Here is a 21,349-nt window from a genome sequence, read left to right as displayed (position 1 = left end):
ACTGATGACAAAATTTTGCTGTCTCTCTTAACAATGACAGCAGATCAAATGCCTTCTAACCCCATGAATCAGTGTGAACCAATCAAGTACAACTGCCCTCTCTCCTGGGTGATTCATAGCTCCAGAAAATGGAATAGAAAAATAGAAAATAGAATATCTTCAGTTGGAAAGGACCTACAATGATCATCCAGGTCAACTGCCTGAGCACTTCAGGGCTCACTGCTAAAGCATGTGATTAAAGGCATAGTCTAAATGCCTCTTAAATGCTGACAGGTTTAAGACTCTCTGGAAGCTTGTGCCAGTGTCTGACCAGCCTCTTGGTAAAGAAATGTGTCCTAATGTCCTAAACCTCTCCTGGTGCAGCTTTGAACCATTCCCATGTGTGCTATCCCTAGATACCAGGGAGAAGAGATCAGCACCTCAGCCTCCTTTTCTCCAAACCAAACAAACCAGGAGACCTCAGTCACTCCTCACAGCACATTCCTTCCAGCCCTTCCACCAGCTTTGTTGTCCTGCTCTGGATGCCTTCAAGGACCTTCACATCCTTCTGAAATCGTGGGGCCCAGAACTGCCCCCAGCGCTCCAAGGGGTCCCAACCCAACGCTGGGCACAGCAGGAGGATCCCCTCTCTGACGGGCTGGGCAGGCTGTGTTTGATGCCCCCCAGGATGGGCTTTGCCCTCCAGGCTGCCAGGGAACACACTGCTGCCTCACAATGCCCCTGCACCCCCAGATCCCTCTCTGCAGGGCTGCTCTCCAGCCACTCCTCTCCCAGTTTGTACCTGTGCCTGGCATTACTCGGTCCCAGGTACAGAATCCAGCACTTGGATTGTTATATTTCACCCCAGCAATCACAGCCCAACGCTCCAATCTATCAAGGCCTCTTGTCCCTGAAGGGAGCCAACAGCTCCCCCCCAGTTGGGTGTCATCAGCAAACTTGCTAATGGTGCTTTCAACTCCTTCATCCAAGTTGTTGATAAATATATTGAACTGATCTGGCCAGAGAACTGAGCCCTGAAGAAACAGAACTTTGGCCCAAGGTACTAAAAACATCAGCTCAGAGCTCCAAGTTAATTTTAAAGCAAGATTTGTCTTTTTTTCCTGAAGTTCAACAAAACCTCCTACCAAAAGGGACCTGGAAATAACACTTCTTTTGGGATGGAGACAAAGTCTGCAGGACAAAGGAAACTCCAAGATGTACTTTTTTCTCAGAAATCACATAGTGTTAATATATAAATACCTATATTTTCTTTTCAACCCCCCCCAGTTGCTTCATTGCCCAGAGAGAACCAATATATGAGGGCTATTAGCCACATTTTATATGGCATTTATACATCATTGGAAGGGTCTCACCCAGACAATCTGTGATGAACACAGTATAAAAATATAAATAAACCAGATTGCACTGGCTAGACCAGAAGGGTAAAGTCTAGTGATTAGAGTGATAAATATATTTGCAGATAACACAGAAAAGTGCATTTATCCCACTAGAGAGCAGTAAAATGACAGTTATTTTGGCTGGGTGCACCTTAGAGTTTCATTTTAGTTCATGTCTATAAAATATGTAGGTAAAAAGTGTGACCACGTGATCCTTAAAATTAAAGTATTCGTTTCCCCACCAGGAAACGGGCCCTACTCTTCTGCACCCCAGCATTGTGTGATCTTGGAAAGTTGTTTAGAGCTCAGTTGTGCTTCTCAGTTCCAGTCTTAACAAGGCTCAACATAGTGACAATGCTTTGTTTTTCTCCTGTCCCTACTCAAATCAGGCCAGAGTCCTACAACAAATGCCAGCAGTGCCATAATAGATATGGACAGTTGGTTAGTGGGTAGGTAAGAATCAACCAACTCTTTGCAGAGTTCTTTATGCTTAGAAAAGCAAATAGAATGAGCTATTAGTCAGCTTCAGGAGGTAAAGAAGCTGCTGCTGTGCAGGTCTCCTAAGCAGAGATTTAAACCAACCTATTTAAAGCCCAATAGTAAAGATCCATCCTTCTTGTAAACTCCACTGTCTACTCCTGTCCCTCCAAGCTCACCATTGCAGAAAAGGATACAAAGCTTTAAATCCATGGGTTTTTTCCCTCAACTGGTCAAACACCAGGATGGCATGTGTTGGACCATGACAAAACCTGACCCCAAACTCACTGAAATCATGAGAGTTCTCTCTCCCTCCGCTCCTGTACCTACCCAGTTACAACACACTTTAGAACAAGTCAGATGTCTGAAAAATGTACTGAAAAGGAGAGAAGTAAGGAGGGAGGGAGGAAAGGAAGGAAAGGGAGGAAAGGGAGGAAAGGAAGGAAAGGAAGGAAAGGAAGGAAGGAAGAAAGGAAGGAAGGAAGGAAGGAAGGAAGGAAGGAAGGAAGGAAGGAAGGAAGGAACTCTGCCGCTGTTTGCCTTATTTTTAAGCACAACTCTGCTTCTTGCTGTTATTCTATAAACTCCATCTCTCAGTATTTGCAGCACTTCAGAAGAGTCTGTATTCACCATGTCTGTCCTTTTTCGATAGAGCAACAGTTTAGGAGAGCTAATGGCAAAGAGAAGTAGTTTTAATTCTGGTCTTTCTTTCCCCCAGGCAGTCAGCTACCTTTCCAAAAGCTGTAAAAAGAAATCATCTTCTTCAAGGCCAGTGTTCTTTTGCCAAATTTGGCTGAGAGAGCCATCCCACCTAGAGGCACCACTAAGCCTCAGTGTCCCTGTGTGGGGGAGTCATCCACAGCATAAGCCAACCCTTGGAGTGATGCCAGGGCCAGAATATGTGCTCCACAGCACATGGGCTGCTGTATGGAGCACAGGGCACAGCCACATCCCCTCAGCCTTGTCAACACCTGAGTGTAAGGCAAACAGAAGGGAGATGATGATGATAATGAGAGAGAGCTGCAGCAGAGAGAGGGATGGGAGAAGGATGCTGAAAAGCAGAAAAGCACCCTGCCATGCATCAGGCAGCTTGTGATGCATCCACCAAAGCACAAGGAGAGCCACCAGTGACCATGGGGCAGCTCAGCAGATTCTGCTTCTCACCGAGGCAGGACGCGGCCAGTCAGCAGAGCCGGCTCAGCACTGAGCTCCGCCGGAGCTGCAAGGCCCTGCCACTCACTGAGAACTGTTTTGCCTCAGTGAAAAGCACCAGCTCCTGGCTCCAGGCTCCTACTAGAGATCCAAACTCAACAGAGCCAGCAAAGCAGCGGGAGCTGGCTGCAAACCTGGATATAGACACAGTGGATCTGTTCTCTGCGAGCTGATACTGCACCCTCAGAGCAGTCCTGCTTTAACCCCTGTGCAACCCCCTGTGAGCCTACGAGCTGCTAACGAGACATTTGCTCTGATGAGGCAGATAATGTGAGCACTATGCAAAACCTATAAAAAATACTGACATTCATAGCATCATTAATCAGCAGCACTCATCCTCCAAGCTCCCCCATCCCTCCGGGAAATGGAAAACTGCAGGTTTGATTCACTGCACATCAGCTCAGCTCTGTGCTGTTTTTGTCCCGGTCATGTCAGCACCAAACTGGAAGGAACAGCCACAAATCAGGCAGATTTGTCTGAACCACTTTGTTACCCTCACAGTTAAACGTTGGAAAACCCCTTTTTTGCCAGAACTTTTCCCTGTTGCTGCTCCTGGGAAAGATCTTTCCCTTTGGGAAAGATGCTCATTGGCTGTTTGTCATCTGGTCAGAAAGGGGAATGAGTCACAGCCTGCTGAAATTCATTCCTGCCCTTTCCTTAAAAAAAAGAATGCATTCAGGGCACACACCTGGGTAAGACACTCTATGAGTAAGGCTTCTTTTCAGTGCAGGTACCTGGCTCATGATTCCTATTCAGCAGAGACTAAAACTTTACAAAATCAGCCACTGGCAGCACTCCCAGGATATTTTTCCATTCGCACATATTTCTAAAAATGTCAACACCAGCCTAACCATTCTCATCTGGGAAGCCTGACATCAGATGTACATTAGCCCAGGGAAAAAAAAAGCCATCCAAAACACAAGCCCCTTCTAAAAAGGAAAACAAATTCAAAGTATGTTACACTGGGTTCTGTCTCTGGGCTCTATGCAAACAAGAGGAGGAAATTTTACAGAGCGATTTTACACCCCTGACAATGCCATTGGAAAGTCAGACAAGGGTTTCACAGGGATGAGAAGTGGATAGTATGTGAGGTTCTTGTTCCTGTATGTTTGGGTTTGTTACCCAACAGCAAACAAAAAAAAGTCCCAGGCAGGACCTTAAGAGCCATGTGCAGTCCTGGAATTTAATCCAGACAGCTAAACAGCACTGCGTCTGACTGTGGGAGAGCTTCCCCAGGGAGAAAGCATTTTGGCTTGAGCATTTTGTTCCAGTCATCAGTCTCATATTATCTTCTCTTCCAAATTCAGACCCTTCACACACCTCCCTGGCATCACCTGCTTTGTCTGAGAGACTTGTGTAGACAGGACATGCCCTGATGCCATTTTGCAAGCTGAGTTCAGGCAATAAACAATATTGTTTCCACACTGTCCTCACACCACATGCCATCAGCATTTTATCGCTGTTAGGAGAGATCTCCATTTAATTTGGTCTGTCAGGAATCAAGGAAAACAAAGGATGTGACTGCAGGCCTCGAGTGTATCTGAACAGGATTCCTGGAATGGACTAATCTGTAACTACAGAGTGAAAAGAGAGCAAGATGTTCTTCCGAAATATTTAAAATTTATATTTCACTGTCCATGAATGCTGCAAAAATGACTTTACAATTTCTCTCCCTCTGGGAAATTAATAGAAAGTCATCCCCCCCCCTCACTTTTATGATTGAATTTTCCTCCCTCCAAGAAGGAGTAATGCTCTTGTATCACACTTTACTTCCTTGCAAATCTTACGTGTTTTCTACACGTGCATTTTAACTCTGTGTCCTCTCTCTAAGTATTAACTCACAGATATGATAAACAGAGTTTTTAACCTTACTCATTGTTGAAACAGACCTCAAAGACTGATACCCTGACATAAAAACTTTCACCAGACTTTCCAGAGGGGGCACCTCGGCATTCCAGACTCCACATTCTGGTGGCCTTTTCTACATGACACCCACACTAAACCATCTGCCCACCCATCTGCTGAAGGAAACCACCTCCACATCAGGAATTCCTCCAAAATTCTATTGTCCAGAACATTTGCCATCACTAAAGAGCCCTTCAGTACTCTGGGGTCTTGTCCTGCCACTCCTACTGAAGAATGACAACCTACGTCAGAGGACTGAGACAAGACAACGGAGAAAACTGAGTCACCAGGAGAAGGACTCTGTTCAGTGGAAGCATATGGGATGCTTCTGGGAAAAAACCCCAACCCTAAAAAAGGGAAGCCCATTGATAGGTTCACCTGTCTTTAGTGGTTCCTTCAGAGGGACTTACTTCTCACCCACTTGCTGGTGTGGTTGACAGCATTAACATCTTAAATTATTGTAGTTAGAGATGTCAAGATCCATGGATTACAGTGTCAGAAAAGATTTTAAGTGGAAGTTTACTTCTAGACTTGCGCTCTTTCTTCTCAGTCTGACTGAATTTAACTCATGATCCAGTCCCTGGGGACCACAGCAGAGCAGTTGCTGGGATCCAGAATCACTTTGAAGTCACAGAAGAATTCTAGTGGTAGTCCTGCCCATGCTGGGTGGTCCATGGTTTCTGTAGCCCTAAAACACACCTGCACATGCCTGTAATATTTTGCTTCCAGTGTTACATCCAAAATCCCAGTATTTTGTAAGGGAAGCTTAGTGATGCTTTCATACCAGTCCTTGCATACCCATTTTTCTGAGGCTCCCTCAAAGCATTTGGAGAAGTCAAAGCCACATGGAATCTAATGATGCTCAAAAGTACATATTTATCTTTTCATTTTGTTGTTTCCCTTTCAGCTTGTAATTAGTTTAGGACCAAATTATCCTTTTAGCACAAATGCAAAGGTAAGTAAACTTAGTTCACAGTGAAAACACTTTGGACCAGCACAGAAGGGCCTTGTCCATGTCAGAGAGGCCAGGCAAACATCTGCAGGAGATTGTTTAGGTGAGGCTGACCATGAACTTTACTGCATGCAGTGTGTGTCCAACCCTTCCTTCTTTTTTTTTTTTCTGGTTGGTTGGTTTTGTTGGTTTGTTTTTGGTTTTTTGGTTTTGTTTTGGTTTGGGGTTTTTTTGTTTTGTTTTGGTTTGTTTGTTTGGTTGGTTGGTTGGTTGGTTGGTTTGGTTTTTTGTGTGTGTGGGGGTTTTTTGTTTGTTTTTCTTTATTTTTTTTTTAATTTCCAGTTATTTTATGGTGCAGCCTGATGGATAAGCAAGACCAGGGAATGTGCTTGGCCACCAGGGCCTCAGTTGTGATTCCAAGCAGAATTAGAAGATGCAGTGAGTGAAACACAAGGTACACCCTACACTGGGGCTGTGCAAACAGGAAAATCAGTCAAAAAACACAGCAACAGTATCCCCCTCTCACTTGTGCTCCTCTATGTGCAGTTAGAAAAGTTGGGGGTTTGCGTGGTGACTTTTAGTAGAGTTGAATATAGATGAGCACAAGTGGAAGCAGACTTAGATGAGAACAGATTTCGGCAGAAATAACTGTGCTCAGTGAATAGAGACTGGTTATTGTTTAAGGTAGGAATGTACCAACAGGGTGAACCTGTAGAGCTTTCAAGATACTCCCAAGAAATTGCCTGAGGGCAAGATGCTGCATCCAAGCAGGGCTATATTTGCACTTGCCACCTAAACAGTTTGAGGGAATGTTCCCAAGCAATTCATCACAGTCAACCACCCTGTTAAAGGCTCCTGGTCACAGTGGTGGTAAGTCCGTACCCAAGAACTGTCTCCCAAAATACTTCCTAGGCACAATGTGGGAATCAGCAGAGGCCAGGAACAGAGCCCATTAGGCTGTGTGCCGAACACCTTGTTTCAGAGGGAGCCTCCAACAGCATGAACACAGGCTGCTGCTGCCAGCTGGCCTCAGTGCCAGGGAATGGTCCTGGGCACATTTCATTTTCTAATATAGATGCAGTCAGGATGTCTATGAGAATTCGTATCTCCTCCTTAGTGGAATATCCAGCTTCCTTATTAAGAACAGAACCTACCCCATTTTTCCACTAGCAAGAGGCAGTGCAAATTCCATTTTGAAATACACAGTGTTTCCAAGCCTCCCAGAGAGATTTCCCTCTCATGCTCCAAAGCCCTAAACTTCTCAGCCTCTGCTCTGTTGTCAGTATCAGTTGTCAGCATCACTGGGATGGAGATCAAGTGGGCAATGGGAATCTGACAGAAATTTTGTCATTTGCTGAGACTTACTCCCCCAAGTCTGCAGGGAGATGCCAGTGTCTGCTTTGGATCCACACTTTAGCACACTCTCCTAAAGATGGGTACCTGTATCCTTCCTTTCAAAGCACTGAGCAAGCTTTTGACACACGATCCTGAGAGATATCGTGCAGGTATTTTGCCCAGTGGCTGAAATCCAGAAACAACTCTGTGAGCCACCATTCCTCACTTAGGCAAATGCCCTGATATCTCAGCTATAGACTCCTGCTCTTGCCTTTGCTTCTTATTTGGCTTCAGGAAGATTGTCTCCTTCAAAGCACAGTGGCTAAGCTTTAGCTAGAGGGTATTCCTTCCCAGAATGATCTTTGTCACCTTGCAGACTGACTGTTTCTTTGCATCATTCTCTTGCATAATAAAACAACATGTATTTTCACATTAACCTTCCTTTAAATAAACCTCTTATGCAGCACTGCCTTGAAAATTATAGTGTTTTCTGAAATAAAAACCCCATAATAATTTGCTCTGCAAATTCGTGGTAAAGCCTTCCCTCAATTACACTCCTGCGGATTTTCAAATCAATTTTAAACAAGACAGAAAAAAATTATAAGGCTACACTGCTTACATAATTCAAATAATTTTTCATCTCCCCAGTCTACTCACAAACAGGCAGGAAGGAGAGGAACTGGAAGAAGAGGTTTTCCATGTGTTGAACTTGCCTGAGCAAATGAAGTATAGTAGCATATAACTAATCCCTACTAATTCTGAAGGGAACAAGGAAAATCCTGGTATATGGTTGTGAGATTTTTTTGGGGAAAAGGTGCTGGGACTTCACCACTGGAGTGCAACCACATAAAGGAAGGAATTTTACCACAGGATTGTAAATTACAGTCTCCATGGCACACCATAGTTGAAACACAGAAATAAGGTATATCTTCCTTTTCTGTCTCCAGCCTGTCGATCAAGTATTAAAACCTGCACTGATTTATTTGGAAACATCCCCCTGATGAAAGTGAATTACTAATACAAGAGAGAATTTTGCAGATTACTGTTGGTTAATTCTACATACTCTCTGGAAAATTATTAATTCTGCAATAATCATATAGATTATGTGTTCTGGGAAGCCCCCACTCTAATGGAAATGTTTTGTTGCCAGCTAGGAAGGTCATTAATTTTACTATTAGATCAGGTCATTTCTGGAGATCAGGTGAACTTCCTGAAAATTCAAAGCAACGTTGTTCCATTGGAAAGGGTAACCTCATTTTCATGTCACACCAAGTCAAAATAAGGAGAAATTCACTGAAAACAAACAATGCTGCAGTCCAAATAAGGACACTACATTACTACATTAAACAAGTAAGAAAACATTGCAATATATAAACTAATTGTGTCTGAATGCTGTTCTTTGTCTTAAAACAAGTTGATATTTCTCTTTGCAGCTTCTAATTCCAATTAATTTTTTACTTATGTCATTATGAGCTTTACTATTTTCCTATTCCAATTAGCATAAAGCTTTTTATTTCATATGACTTTAATGACACAAGGCCCACATCTTTCACAGCATTTCATCATACAAAAATGGGGTATGTTCTGGCCAATGGACCCACAGGTAGCTACTGGAGAATTTCTGTTTTTATTCCTCCTATAAACTGACACAGTGATGTCAGAGAGCATGATACTCACTGAAGAGTATCAGCACCCTGAGGTCCCAAATTTAGGCATGAGCAACAGAACTTTAACAAGCAGACAAGGAGGCCTGGGGAGCAGTTAATGCATGCAACAAGAAAGTGAAAAGAAAAACCCCAAGACCAACCAACCACAAAGCAAACACTACAAAAGCTACAAATACACTAAATGACACATTCTTAAAAAAACATTTAGTGGTGCTGAAGGCATAAGCCTTGTCAGAATGATTTTGGAACAACAACTTTGGTTGTTCACAGACTCTATTATTATAAAGACCTTTTCTATTTAATTTTTTAGACATTTGTAGCTATATTAGTCTACGGAATGAGGCTGGAGGTCACACAATGACAGGCTAAAGCTGCACCAAAGGCAGGCAGATGCTCTTAAAACTCTATCTCACAGTTTCCTTGCTGCCCCTCTGTCCTGAACAGGATCAACCTTGTTATTTTGAGATGTCTCCAACACACCGACTGCTTGACAACACACCGATCCCACCACTGGCCAAGTAGCAAGGCCAAAGTCTTGATTAGGTGCTTAAAGCCCTCCTTTCATTATTCCCCAAGTCTGGCAGCAGTCAGCCTGGAGGCTCTTGTCAAATTTCATGACTTGTCATGACATCTTGCTAAGTGACTGGAACAGATGTCAGCAAGGGAGCTTGTCCCTCACCACGGCCCAGTGGCACCATCACGTGCCCATAAACGCTCTCCCCGTTTGACCTCAGCACGAGCTGCACTGATACTACATCAGGAAGAAGAATTTCTTCACACAAAGGATGGTTAAGCATGGGAAGGGGCTGCCCAGGGAGGTGGTGGAGTCCCCACCCCTGGAGGTGTCCAAGGAATGACTGGACGTGGCACTCAGTGCTCTGGGCTGGAGGACAAGGTGGGGACGGGCACAAGTTGGATTGGATGATCTTGGAGTGCTTTTCCAATTTAAATGATTCTGTGATATATTTCAGAAGAGTAAGACTTTTTGTGTGCACATGTATCTTCCACGAGACTGCAAGTGCACTGATATTTGCTTTGTTACCCAATGAGAAGTGAATGTCAGCTTATGGAGAAGACAAGCTGCTCCAGAGCAGTACTCAGTGTGGATCAAGAGCTCCATCACCACCACCTCCACCAGAACAGGGGTGTTTGCATCACGAGAGTCCAGGGAACAGCCAGCAGAAGTGCCATGTTCTCCTTATGGGGTCCAAATGAAAAAAGCACACAAAAGAGGGATTAGTTTGTGCCGTTCAGAGCAGCATTAGGTCCCCTCTATGTTCAGTGACCCCACCAGATGGGTCACAGTGCACAGCTGCTGGCACACAGCCTTTGCCTGCAGAGCCACTAAGAGCCAAGCAAGAGACCACAGGGTGAATCTCTCTCCTCCCTGACATCTACATTTTATATGTCCCAGTCCAGCCAAGCCCATTCCTATTTGTACCTCTCTCCCCCTTTGAAATGCTCTGTCTTCCCTTCCACAGCCTTTTCTTCACCCTGTTTGTATACAGATCATTGTCCTATTGTTCATAAAGCACTCAGAGGTGAATGGTATTATATAACTGCTAGTTACTGCTTTATCATTTTTTTAGAACGATGGAAAAATGGAAGGGAAATGCAGACTCCCCTTGGGGCCAGGTTAAGCAAACCAAACTTACATTACTGGTGACCCAAACAAACATTCACCTCAGTATTCCCAGCATGGAAGAATCCATTTTAGTACCTACTGTCCCACACAAAATGACAATACATATACTATGGCATGTAAGCATGTGTGGGGTGAGAAATCTTCCATGCTGTAGCTCCTACTCAAAAGACTTTACAAAAAAGTGTGGGTTTGTTGTTCAGTTGGGTTTGTTTGGTTTTTTTTTAATCTGTTTCCAATTATTTGCTATTCATTAAGCTTATCTTGATGCTTTTGATATGGCAAAGAGGTTTTATTCAGCTTGCTATTCATTCCAGGCCAGCTAAGATAAAATCGGTAACAGTCAGGACAGATTTCCTTCTTGTAATGGGCTTAGAATTGGCACATGCAGCCAAAACTCTCTTCCCATTTCATATTTCCCCAGTTCTCTCTTACTTGCATACTCTTTTCTGGCAGAAATTTGCATCATTTAGTGTCTTCTGCACTTCTCTGTATCCCAAGCACGGATCCCCGCTGCCTGCTGAGCCCAGTGAAGCTTCTTGATCCTGAAATCTATTAGAGCAAAAGCAGGTTCTCGCTGCTGGAAAGTGGAATCACACCCTCACCCAGGCCAAAGCTGCAGTTCTTCATGCAGATAACCCTGGTGCTTGGTTTGCAACTGATCCTGACAGGATCCTGACAGGATCAGTGGATCATGTCAAGAGGACTGCTCTGATGAGTTAGTGGCTGCAGAAACAGGCCCTCTTTGTAGTAACAATCTGGTGTTCCCAACACAGTGTCCTACAGAACCACTTCTTTTCCAACTCACAGTCTGTACCACGAACTTACATATTTGCCCCAAAGTCCAAGGAGAAGGCCAAGGTTTCAGCACAGTATGTAGCTCATCTTCAAATAACCACAGAATACCCTGGGTTGGAAGGGACCCACAAAGGATCATCAAAGTCCAACTCCTGATCTCAAAACTCACAGTCTCAAAGATCAGTCCATCAAAAACACCTGCTGAGCACTATGCTACTTTAAGCATGTGCTTAAAGCCGAGCCCACGCTCAATGCCTTGCTGCATGTTTCTGGTCATATCACTCAGTGTTTGGCAGCAGCCTCTCTCACTAGAAAGCAAATTCTCTACTGCCTTAAAAGCCAATAGAAATTATGCATTATTTGTAAAGAAGGTGTCAAAGCCGAGTTTGCCTGAACTGTGCTTGATAACTCTTTAGAAACACAAGCAAAAAAATATTTTCGGCCATATTTTGAGAATAATTGGTTTTCTTTTTATTGGAAAGTTCTGTTGCATTATTATGGCAAAACACAGTACATTCAAACTGAAGGTTGAGGAATGATTTGACAAGTTTGTACAGAACTCTTTGCAGCAGTCAGGGTATTTTGCTTTCACTAGGCTTGGTTTTTGTTGGGACAAACTCTACTCTCAGTTGTGGCAGGGCACATATTAGAGATTAGAAAAATATTCTTCCCTGTGAGGGTGATGAGGCAGTGGAACAGGTTGCCCAGAGAAACTGTGGATCCCTGGAAGTGTTCAAGGCCAGGTTGGTTGGGGCTCTGAGCAACCTGGTCTAGTGGAAGGTGTCCCTGCCTTGGGGACAAGGTTGACTGGGGGGCTGGAACAAGATGATCTTTAAGGTCCCTTCCAACCCAAGCCATTCTATGATTCTATATGCTACAATCTGAAGATGAATTTAGCAGCTTGGCTCTCATGGGAAGTTAAAGACCCTCAGCACCTTGCAAGACTTAGTCCTATGGTATCTCTGCAAACATGAAGTAGGGTTTAACAAGCAGCCCTGATAATGTCACAGTTCACTGCCATGGAAGGGTGAGGATTTCACTCCCCCTTGCTTCCCACTTCCCTGCACCACTGACCCCTCCCATCCCTTCCTCTCGCTGGCTCTGGCACTCACTTGCTTTCCAACTCACTAATTTGACAGAAAAAGATCTACTTTGTTGTTGCTGTATTGGATTTTCTGTCAGGTGAGTGAGCTCAAGCAGCTCCTGGAAGAGAAGGCAGCACTTGCACTTCCACAAGGACAGAACCAGTTCAGCATAAGCAACAAAAGGGCACACAGTGGGAAGGGGAAAACTGAAAAGGAGGGAGGAAGACAAAGTCTTCCCTTTAGATCACCAATGGGCTCTAAGATCAGTTCATCCCACCCCCCATAGCCCTGATCTCTTTTTAACCTACATCAGCTTAGTGTTACTCCACTAAATGGAATAACTATAGTGATGTAATTCAGATCACTAATATCCATATGCAGGGTTCTACTGTTAAACAAGGGACTGTATGAACACATTGTCCCTGCTCGGAGGAGCTGACAGTCCAATTCAGCACAACATGCAATTGGAAGACCAAACTCTGGATGGCAAAAATGATCAGGAGTAGTAGAATGGGGGGAGTAGTTACAGAAAGACAAACCCAACATTTTATCCTAAAAGATTCACTGAATTGTTTGGTACTTCTTCAGGTGAGTCAGATGGATTTGATCAGTGAAAGCAAATCAAACTACTCACCTGAGCAAAAAGCTTTAAGTTCTTCAGTGATCTAGATCTCAGCATGTGCAACAGGGAATTATAGCACTTCTTTGTTTCATCTTAGATTCAGCCTCCCCAAAGAGCTGATTCTGCACTTCCCTTTGATGCAAAAACTCCCATCAAAGCAAACAGGAGATCTGCCTGAGACTGGAGTGCAGCTGCACGGGACACTTTGCCTGTCGGTCTTGTTGCAGCTTCTCAGCGTATTATGGCATCACTTCCCACCTAAACAAACAAATAAACAAGAAACCTACACCTAAAATTAACGTGAAAGATGCTGTTCTCTACTATCAGATTCAACATCCTTCCTCTCACCCCAGGGGTTTGGGCTGAGCTCTGTATTCATGCAAAATACGATTTGCTTGGCACTTATTTTACTGAATAGGAAGGAAAAAACCATGATGCATTTGGGCATTATCTTTAGAGGCTACAGTAAGGGGCAGGGAAGCAGCATTTGTGTCTGGCTAAAGAGAATGTCAGAGTGCTGCTCTGCAAAGCTGATTTAAATTTATGGCAGTACATACATCTGAGGTACTTGCATAAATTATAATCCCGACTGAGATTTACTTAGTTATATTAGAAAATTTGTCAGAAACAAACCTGGAGCGTTGACAACCAAGCCTTCTTTTTCTGCTAGTCTTGCTGTGCCACTGTGTGTGGGAAAGGCATGGAACATCCTTCAGCAATAAAACAGGAGTTTGAGGGGGAAACAGAGATGTCCTTTGCAAGAAAAAAGGTAACACAGCTCTTTGAGTTAAAGGAGCAACTTTGTGTCAGTCTTCACTAGCAAACTGTACCACGCTGACGAAGACAATGAACGTGTCACTCGTCCTTCAACGTCATCTTAACTGTAAAATCCACAGCACTGAGAAGGTTTTGTTTGGAAATAAAAAGCAAACAAGGATGTGTTCTGGTGAAAGATGATGCTCTCCATCCCAGTCTGAGATATAAGCCACGCAATGGTTACTGAAGTATCACGGCATGCCACGTTAGACTCCTCAAGTGCCATCCATTCCCAGTCTGTTGTTACTAAAACCAGTGAACTGTGTACACAAGTGGTGTGTGCATACATAAAGGTGACTGATACACGTGCCAAAGTAATCTGGAGCATACAACGAAAACAGTTTTGCAGATATTGCACTGATATTCTACTTTCTTGTCATGTCTGTCCACTCCCTCGTGCTTTTGATCTGTTGTGCACTTGGATCGAAACCAGTAACAGCAGACAGAAAAGATACTTTCAGTCTCAAAAATATAACAAAGGTATAAAACTCTAAAACTACCAAAAAAAAAAAAAAAAGCTGCACATACTTTCAAGGTGGGGACAGTAAGCACATGACTGAATTATTTAGAAATTCTGAAACAGGAAGGTAATAAAATTATTTATAAAGAAGTATATCTACAATATTTAATAATTTAAGGCTCACAAGAAACTAACATATCAAGACAACAGAAGTTTTCTGCTATAGGGTTCAAAGCACCAAATTCACTTCACATACAGGATAACCAGATCTGTATTGATCACAAGTGGAAAACTCTGAAAGTGCTGATCTGCTAATGTTCCTAGTGCTTTAATGATGTCATATTTCACAGGAATAAGAAATCCCCTCTCAACCATAAATACACTCATACAGATATAAAATATATTGGAATTATTTTAATTTGAAACTACAGTACAAAAGCCCTCAACCTCCCTCCCCCCCCAGTCCATTCATTCTCCACACACACATCCCCCCCAACTCTTTAATACTAAACTTGGAGCAACTGAATTGGTTACAAATTACCCATTTAAAACCAACCACCATTTGCTACAGTAAGTTTCTACAAATTAGATTTTTTACTGTCATAATTTACCAGCTCCTGCATCATGGAGCGTAGCTTATTCTTAGTCTACTTTAAAAATAGGTGACCCTTTGTGTCATGGAAAAAGAACATAAAAACATGTATTCCTGGAGGACTGCTCAGGACAGTGATCAGTTTAGAAAATACAGCCTGACTTAAAAAACTAATTGGTGCTAAAAGAATAATTATAGTAGCAAGTTTCTGACACCAGTAAATCTTTCTACATCTCTGAACTCTAACTCTCTCCTCTCCTTACAGGTCTGTTTCCCTATTGGTGTCCAGACAGAGAGCATAGAGGGATTTTCTGAGATCTACATTGCTTTTCGCCTTGATAGTGGCTTTTTCTATGGAGCTGGTGCCATTGTTGAACTCCTCACTGTTTTCCAAGTGCACAACAGATTTGTTCAGAGAGTTTGTGCTGGGTCTTCTCTTCGCATCTGCCCCCGCTGTGCTGCCCTGAGCACTACTGTGCTCGTCTTTGAGGATAGATTGCTCTTCGTGATCAGTCTCTCGGTGGTAGAAGTAGTTGAAGTTGGACACAATGACAGGGACAGGGAGGGCGATGGTGAGCACACCTGCAATGGCACACAAGGAGCCCACAATCTTGCCCCCCACAGTGACAGGTCTCATGTCCCCATAGCCCACAGTAGTCATGGTTACCACTGCCCACCAGAAAGCATCAGGGATGCTGGAGAAATGAGACTCGGGGTCATCGGCCTCAGCAAAGTAGACGGCGCTGGAGAAGAGGATCACCCCGATGAAGAGGAAGAAGATGAGGAGGCCCAGCTCCCTCATGCTGGCTTTCAAAGTCTGTCCCAAGATCTGAAGCCCCTTGGAGTGCCTGGAGAGCTTGAAGATCCTGAAGACTCTGACCAGACGGATGACTCTGAGGATGGCCAGGGACATGGCTTGCTGCTGGCCCCCTCCCCCATTACTGCTGCCAGCCCCGGGCTGCTGCTGCTCGTGGGCCAGCTCGGTGCCCAGGGTGATGAAGTAGGGGATGATGGCCACGATGTCGATGATGTTCATGATGTTGCGGGAGAACTCGGGCTTGCTGGGGCAGGCGAAGAAGCGCACGAGGAGCTCGAAGGTGAACCAGATCACGCAAGTGGTTTCGATGATGAAGAAGGGGTCAGCCAGGCTGCTGGGGGGCTGCATGGGTGGGGAGTCCCCGGTGGTGCCGTTCAAACCTCCACCTTGTGGAGGCAGGGGCACAGGCAACTCCCTCTCATCCCTGAACTCGGGCAGGGTCTCCAGGCAGAAGGTGATGATGGAGATGAGGATGACCAGCACGGAGACGATGGCGATGGCCCGAGCTGAGCTGGAGCTTTCGGGGTACTCAAAGATGAGCCAGACCTGGCGCTGGAACTCATTGCGGGGCAGGGGCTTCTCCTCCTCTTTGATGAAGCCCTCGTCCTCCCGGAAGCGCTCCATGGCCTCCTCACCCAGCTGGTAGAAGCGGATCTCGTCGGCGAAGACATCAATGGAGACATTGACGGGCCGTCGGAGCTTTCCCCCGGACTGGTAGAAGTATAGGATGCCGTCAAAGCTGGGCCGGTTGCGGTCGAAGAAGTACTCGTTGCGGAGCGGGTCGAAGTAGCGGATGCGCTTGTCCGGGTCCCCCAGCAGCGTGTCGGGGAACTGATTGAGGGTGCCCAGCTGGGTCTCGAAGCGCAGCCCGGAGATGTTGATCAGCACCCGCTGGTGGTGCATGGCGCCCGGGTTCACCGCCGCCGCCGCCGCCGCCTCCTCCTCCTCGTCTCCCGCCGCTGCCATGGCCATGCCCCGGCGGTGTCCCCCCTCCTCCGGGGGTCCCACGTCGGCCCCGGGGCGCGGGGCGCGGGGCGGCGGCCGGGGCGGCGGGGGGGGGGCGCGTCCCTCCGCCGGCCGCTCCTCGGGGCCGCTCCCGCGGGGACCCGGCGGGGGCCGCTCCGGCTCCTCGTCCCTCGGCGGGGGCCGCTCGGGCTCCTCGTCCCCCGGCGGCGGTGGCATCGGCGGCGGCGCGGGCGGCGGGGCTCCCTCCTTGCCGTCGCTCAGCTGCGGCGAGCCCGCGATGTGTAGCAAGTTGCCCCGCCAGCGTGCCCGGCCGCCGGCGGCCGCGGCATCCTCGCCACCCGCGATGGCCGTGGTGCCGCCGTTCTCCAGAGTCACCAGCGCGATCTCCATGGGCAGCAGCGGCAGCAGCAGCAGCGGCGGCGGGAGGCAGGCGCGTCTGAGGCGGCGGGCATGCTGCGCTCGCCGGCCCCGCTGCCGCCGCCGCCGGGCACCTCCGGGCGGCCGCGCTGCCCTGCCCTGCCCTGCCCTGCCTTGCCCTGCCCTGCCCTGCCCGACCCACCTCCCCTCACTGCGCGGCCGAGCGCGGCCGAGCGCGGCCCGGGGGAGCCGCCCGGGGACCCGGATATGAACGAGCGATCATTATATTATGGGCGCTTGACGTCAAAGAGGATCCCTCCTGCTCCGCGCCCCCGTGCAGGCAGCGCCAGCATCCCCCGGGGACAATCGGGATGCCGCGCATCCTATCCCACCGCGCCCCGCCCCGCCCCGCCAAAAGGGAGGGATCCGCGTCGAGTCGCGGATGAGCTCTGGGAGCGGGTCCCAGCCGTGGGATGCCCACACGTGCCCTGGGGATGCCCACAGGTTTCGCGGCGCGGGGAGCGCTCCGTGGATGCGGGAAGGCGGGCGCCGCGGGTACCTGTGCCCGAGGAGGGGGGGCTGAGCTCGCCCTCCGCCCCCCGGGGCTCCCGCACGCTCCCCCAGCCCTCGCTCCCGCCGCGCCTGGGGATTACGGAGCGGCCCCCCACGCGTGGATTTGCTCGCTAAAGGGATTGCGCGCAGCTGCAAACCCCCACTCACCTCTAATGCAAATTAGAACCGACAGCCCCGGGGATTCCTGGCGCCTCTTGGCGTGTATCTGCCCCCGCGCTTTTCCCAGTGGAATGAGAACAAAGGAAGGGATTGGGTATTTTTATTTAGATTTGCGGTTGCTGTCCCCCTCTCCTCCCCCCGGTTTCTCATGGAATTAGTGCAGCTCCAAAAGGTGCTTCCCACGCCAGCAGACAACATTTCTACCTTCATGTGTGCGTTTGCAAACGGGGCTATTCTTTCCCTCTGATGCATTCTTAAACCCATACCCAAGTCTGAAACATTTCAGTAGATGCACATTTTATTAGAGAAAAGGAATCGAAGTAGCTTTGCACAATGACTTCAGTTACAGTTCAGTAATACAGTCCATGTTAAGATCTCACTTTCTGTATTCAAACCATGAAATCATTCATTCTATTCAAGGTCTACTGGTGAATATACTAAATATGTATATAAATACTGTAGGATGAGAACCTATCTGCATATACACCACTCCACTCTTGTGGAGTTTCTGGGTTTCTAACAAAATCGAGTGTAAATACGAAATAAGGTGAAAAACCATTTTTGCTTTCCAGTTGGCATCACTGCAGAGACATTTTTCCTGAATCCTCATGGTAATATTCATAGCTCCATTGAGCAGTTTACAGAGATTCACCGTGCTTAGTGGTTTTCCCTTAATTTAAAACATTACCTCTGCGTATTAAATATGCCCAAAGATATTCAAGGCAGTGCCAAAATAGAAAACCATAATTGCATTAAATAGTTTCTGTAAGTGGTGATTTGCCCATGTTCTGTAATTTACCTCTGAGAACTGAGTACAGAATCACTGACCTGTTTTGCCACCGTGCCAGTGAAGTAAAGGACCTCTTTACTCACACAACTAATTCCTAGAAGTAAAATTACAGATAAGTTTCTAGAGCAGCCTCTTTGAAAAGAATTTAAAGCTATTTAATGCAATAATGTATCAAATTTGCAAAATGTAGTATAACAGCCCTTGGGACTAGCAAAGTCCACAATAAATACAGACACACCATAAACACACCTGTGCACTCCAACAAGTAGTAGCTGATCTGTTGCCAAGGCATGTCAGGGATTATAACCAGAGAAGGGCTTCCACACTGGAAAATTAATCTGGTTTTCCAGCTCTGTCAGCTGCTTTAATGCAAGGCATTCTCCCTCCAAACATTGCCTCAGGAATAATAATATTTCAAGAGAAAACATCCCCAGACATTTGTGATGATGGGCACCACAGAGAGCACAATAAAGTGCACAGAGTGCTAGTAAACTTGCTGCCTCTCAAATGGTTGTATCCATTCTGTCATTCCTTCATCAATAATAGGGAACGCCTGGGAGAGATTACTCTGAATTTAAATTCTCCCTTCAAACCAAGTTTCTAGCCTTTCTAAATACTGTGTTGCTGTGTTCACATCCTGGATTTGCAGGCAGATGGGATTATGCTAAAGTGCAGAGAAAGACTTGCCCAAATTCATCAGGATGAAAGCCTCACAGAAAACCCTATGAAGAAAATGTATGTTATTAATTGATACCTCAGGAAAATACAGCTTCTTGTATAACATTTGAGTAACTTGTGACTATTTTGCAGCTTTACCAGTTTTGAGAATCTAGTATGGTATCTGCAGATGTGGGTACAAAAGAAGTAGGGAGAAAAGGGTGAAGAAAAAGGGGGAGGATGATTAAAGGGGAAGAAACATCTGCTCCAAGCAGGGAGTTTTAAAGGGCAATTTTTGTTTAATAGACTTCATTTTCTGAGTTTGGTGTAAACACCCCAAACTCTTTCTTGAAGAGCAGTCCTATCAGCAGAAAGCCAAGGTACTGGAGAGAAAAGATGACATGCAGAATAAGGAAACATATCAAGTGCTGAGATGTGCTGTTAATGTTTTAATTAGGCACTCCCTGATAAAGACTTTATTTGTCCCCATACTTGTGATTTAGCCAAAAGTACTTCTACCCTGAGCACCCGCACACATGAAATCAGTCCCTAACCCTCCAGCACACCCACACCAATATTTAGCATTCTCTCCACCTCCCACTGCCACTCAGATCTCCTAATCCAGTTATAACACCTACTGTCCTGTCCCATGACTGGGATGTTGCTTTCCCCCCCATCTTTTCCACACGATGGCATTAGTGACTTATCCCACAGCCTCATTTGCAGGTTTTCTCCTGAGGCTGGAAAAGTGGGACTCACCTGGCCAGGCAGCATCAAGGGGCAGCCTAAATCCAATTCTTTTAAGATTCCCTACTTTACCAACTAACACCTAGGAAAGGTTCATACAAGTTTTGCAGAAGAAATGCTGCTCAAGCCAGAGATTCTCTGTCACCTAAAGGCAGGCTGTACCCACAACACTACCTTACCAACACCTCCATAGGGAGAAAACAAGGATCACATCCTTATGCCCAGCAGAGCCATCATGTCAGGGATGTGAAAAATATGCGCCTATGGCACAGGTTGCCCAGAGAAGCTGTGGCTGCCCCATCCCTGGAAGTGTCCAAGGCCAGGCTGGATGGGGCTCTGAGCAACCTGGGATAGTGGAAGGTGTCCCTGCCTGTGGCAGGGGGGTGGAACGAGATGGTCTTTAAGGTCCCTTCCAATCCAGGCCATTCTGTGATCCTGTGATTCTACCTACCCACACCCAAACACACCTACACACACGCTACACACCCTCTGGTGCACCTGACTAAGGACACCTTAGGGTCAACCAGTCTTTTCACAGATACTCCCTCTTGGGCCATCCCTATGACTGACAATGAGTAGCAGCACCACAAAAATAAATACAAAATGCTGAGATGTGGAGAGATGCACACCAGCCTCAAGGCTTAATCTCCCCACAGCCCCCTTCCTTCTCTGTGGCAGTGGGGCTCCGTGTGTCTCCCCACAGGAGACAGGGACCCCACTAATGTGCCTCATGGGGTGACTCCTTTTTCTTTTCTTCTCCATGTGTTGACTAAATAACAGTGCCATTGTGGCAGATGGTGAGGAAATCATGTGAAGCCGAGAAGACACCGAAGGGGTTAAAGGCAAATCCGTGCCCCCGCCACTTGGTTAATTCCTTGCAGCCTGATCCTGTGTTGAGATGATTCAGGCCAGAGAGAGAGACTGCCACAGTCCCCAGGAGAGACCCCAGGGAAAAGACTCGTATTTCCTGTTCAGGAGGATTAAGAGCAAGGCCATTGAAAAAATCACAGTAAACATCTGGATGTGAGCGCTCCATCTATCAAGCCCTAATCCATGAAGTTATTCATTAATGAATTCAGCAAATTCACACTGTTCTATATATAGGGTTGTTGGCTAGTAGGTGTTTTACATCTATACCCACAGATTTTTATTTTTTGTACGAAGCAATCTGCTGTATTCTGCTTTTGTTTGATTAATTGTTTAGAGTAATTCTTTCGCCTTTTAAAAAAAAACCACACACCACTATATTTTCTGATAATATATAAAAATCCAAAAGCTAAAACCCAATCACGTTCCTGCCTTTGCTTTGCAATTTTAAGCCCAGGTTCCTCTGGAAACTTTCCA

The 21,349-nt window shown here is 46.1% G+C and overlaps 1 protein-coding gene across 5 annotated transcripts in view; it reads right to left on the bottom strand.

Moving 5' to 3' along the window:
- LOC116787317 (potassium voltage-gated channel subfamily A member 5-like) overlaps positions 1-17,112 on the bottom strand; it is a 29,180-nt gene extending 12,068 nt beyond the window's left edge. For 2 of the 5 annotated variants that reach the window (XM_032688824.1, XM_032688826.1), the window contains exons 1-2: positions 13,705-17,112; positions 13,084-13,354 (exon numbers count right to left, since the gene is read on the bottom strand). In XM_032688824.1, coding sequence (XP_032544715.1) covers positions 15,199-17,112 — 1,914 coding nt within the window. In that variant the 3' untranslated portion in view covers positions 13,084-13,354; positions 13,705-15,198. The other 3 variants (XM_032688825.1, XR_004357244.1, XM_032688823.1) reach the window with 3 other exon arrangements.
- Positions 17,113-21,349: the final 4,237 nt, after the last annotated feature.

Source organism: Chiroxiphia lanceolata, chromosome 5 (genome assembly GCF_009829145.1).
Source record: "Chiroxiphia lanceolata isolate bChiLan1 chromosome 5, bChiLan1.pri, whole genome shotgun sequence".
NCBI lineage: Eukaryota > Metazoa > Chordata > Aves > Passeriformes > Pipridae > Chiroxiphia > Chiroxiphia lanceolata.
The sequence above is the reverse complement of the archived record's forward strand: the minus strand, read 5'-3'. Positions and strand labels throughout refer to the sequence as shown.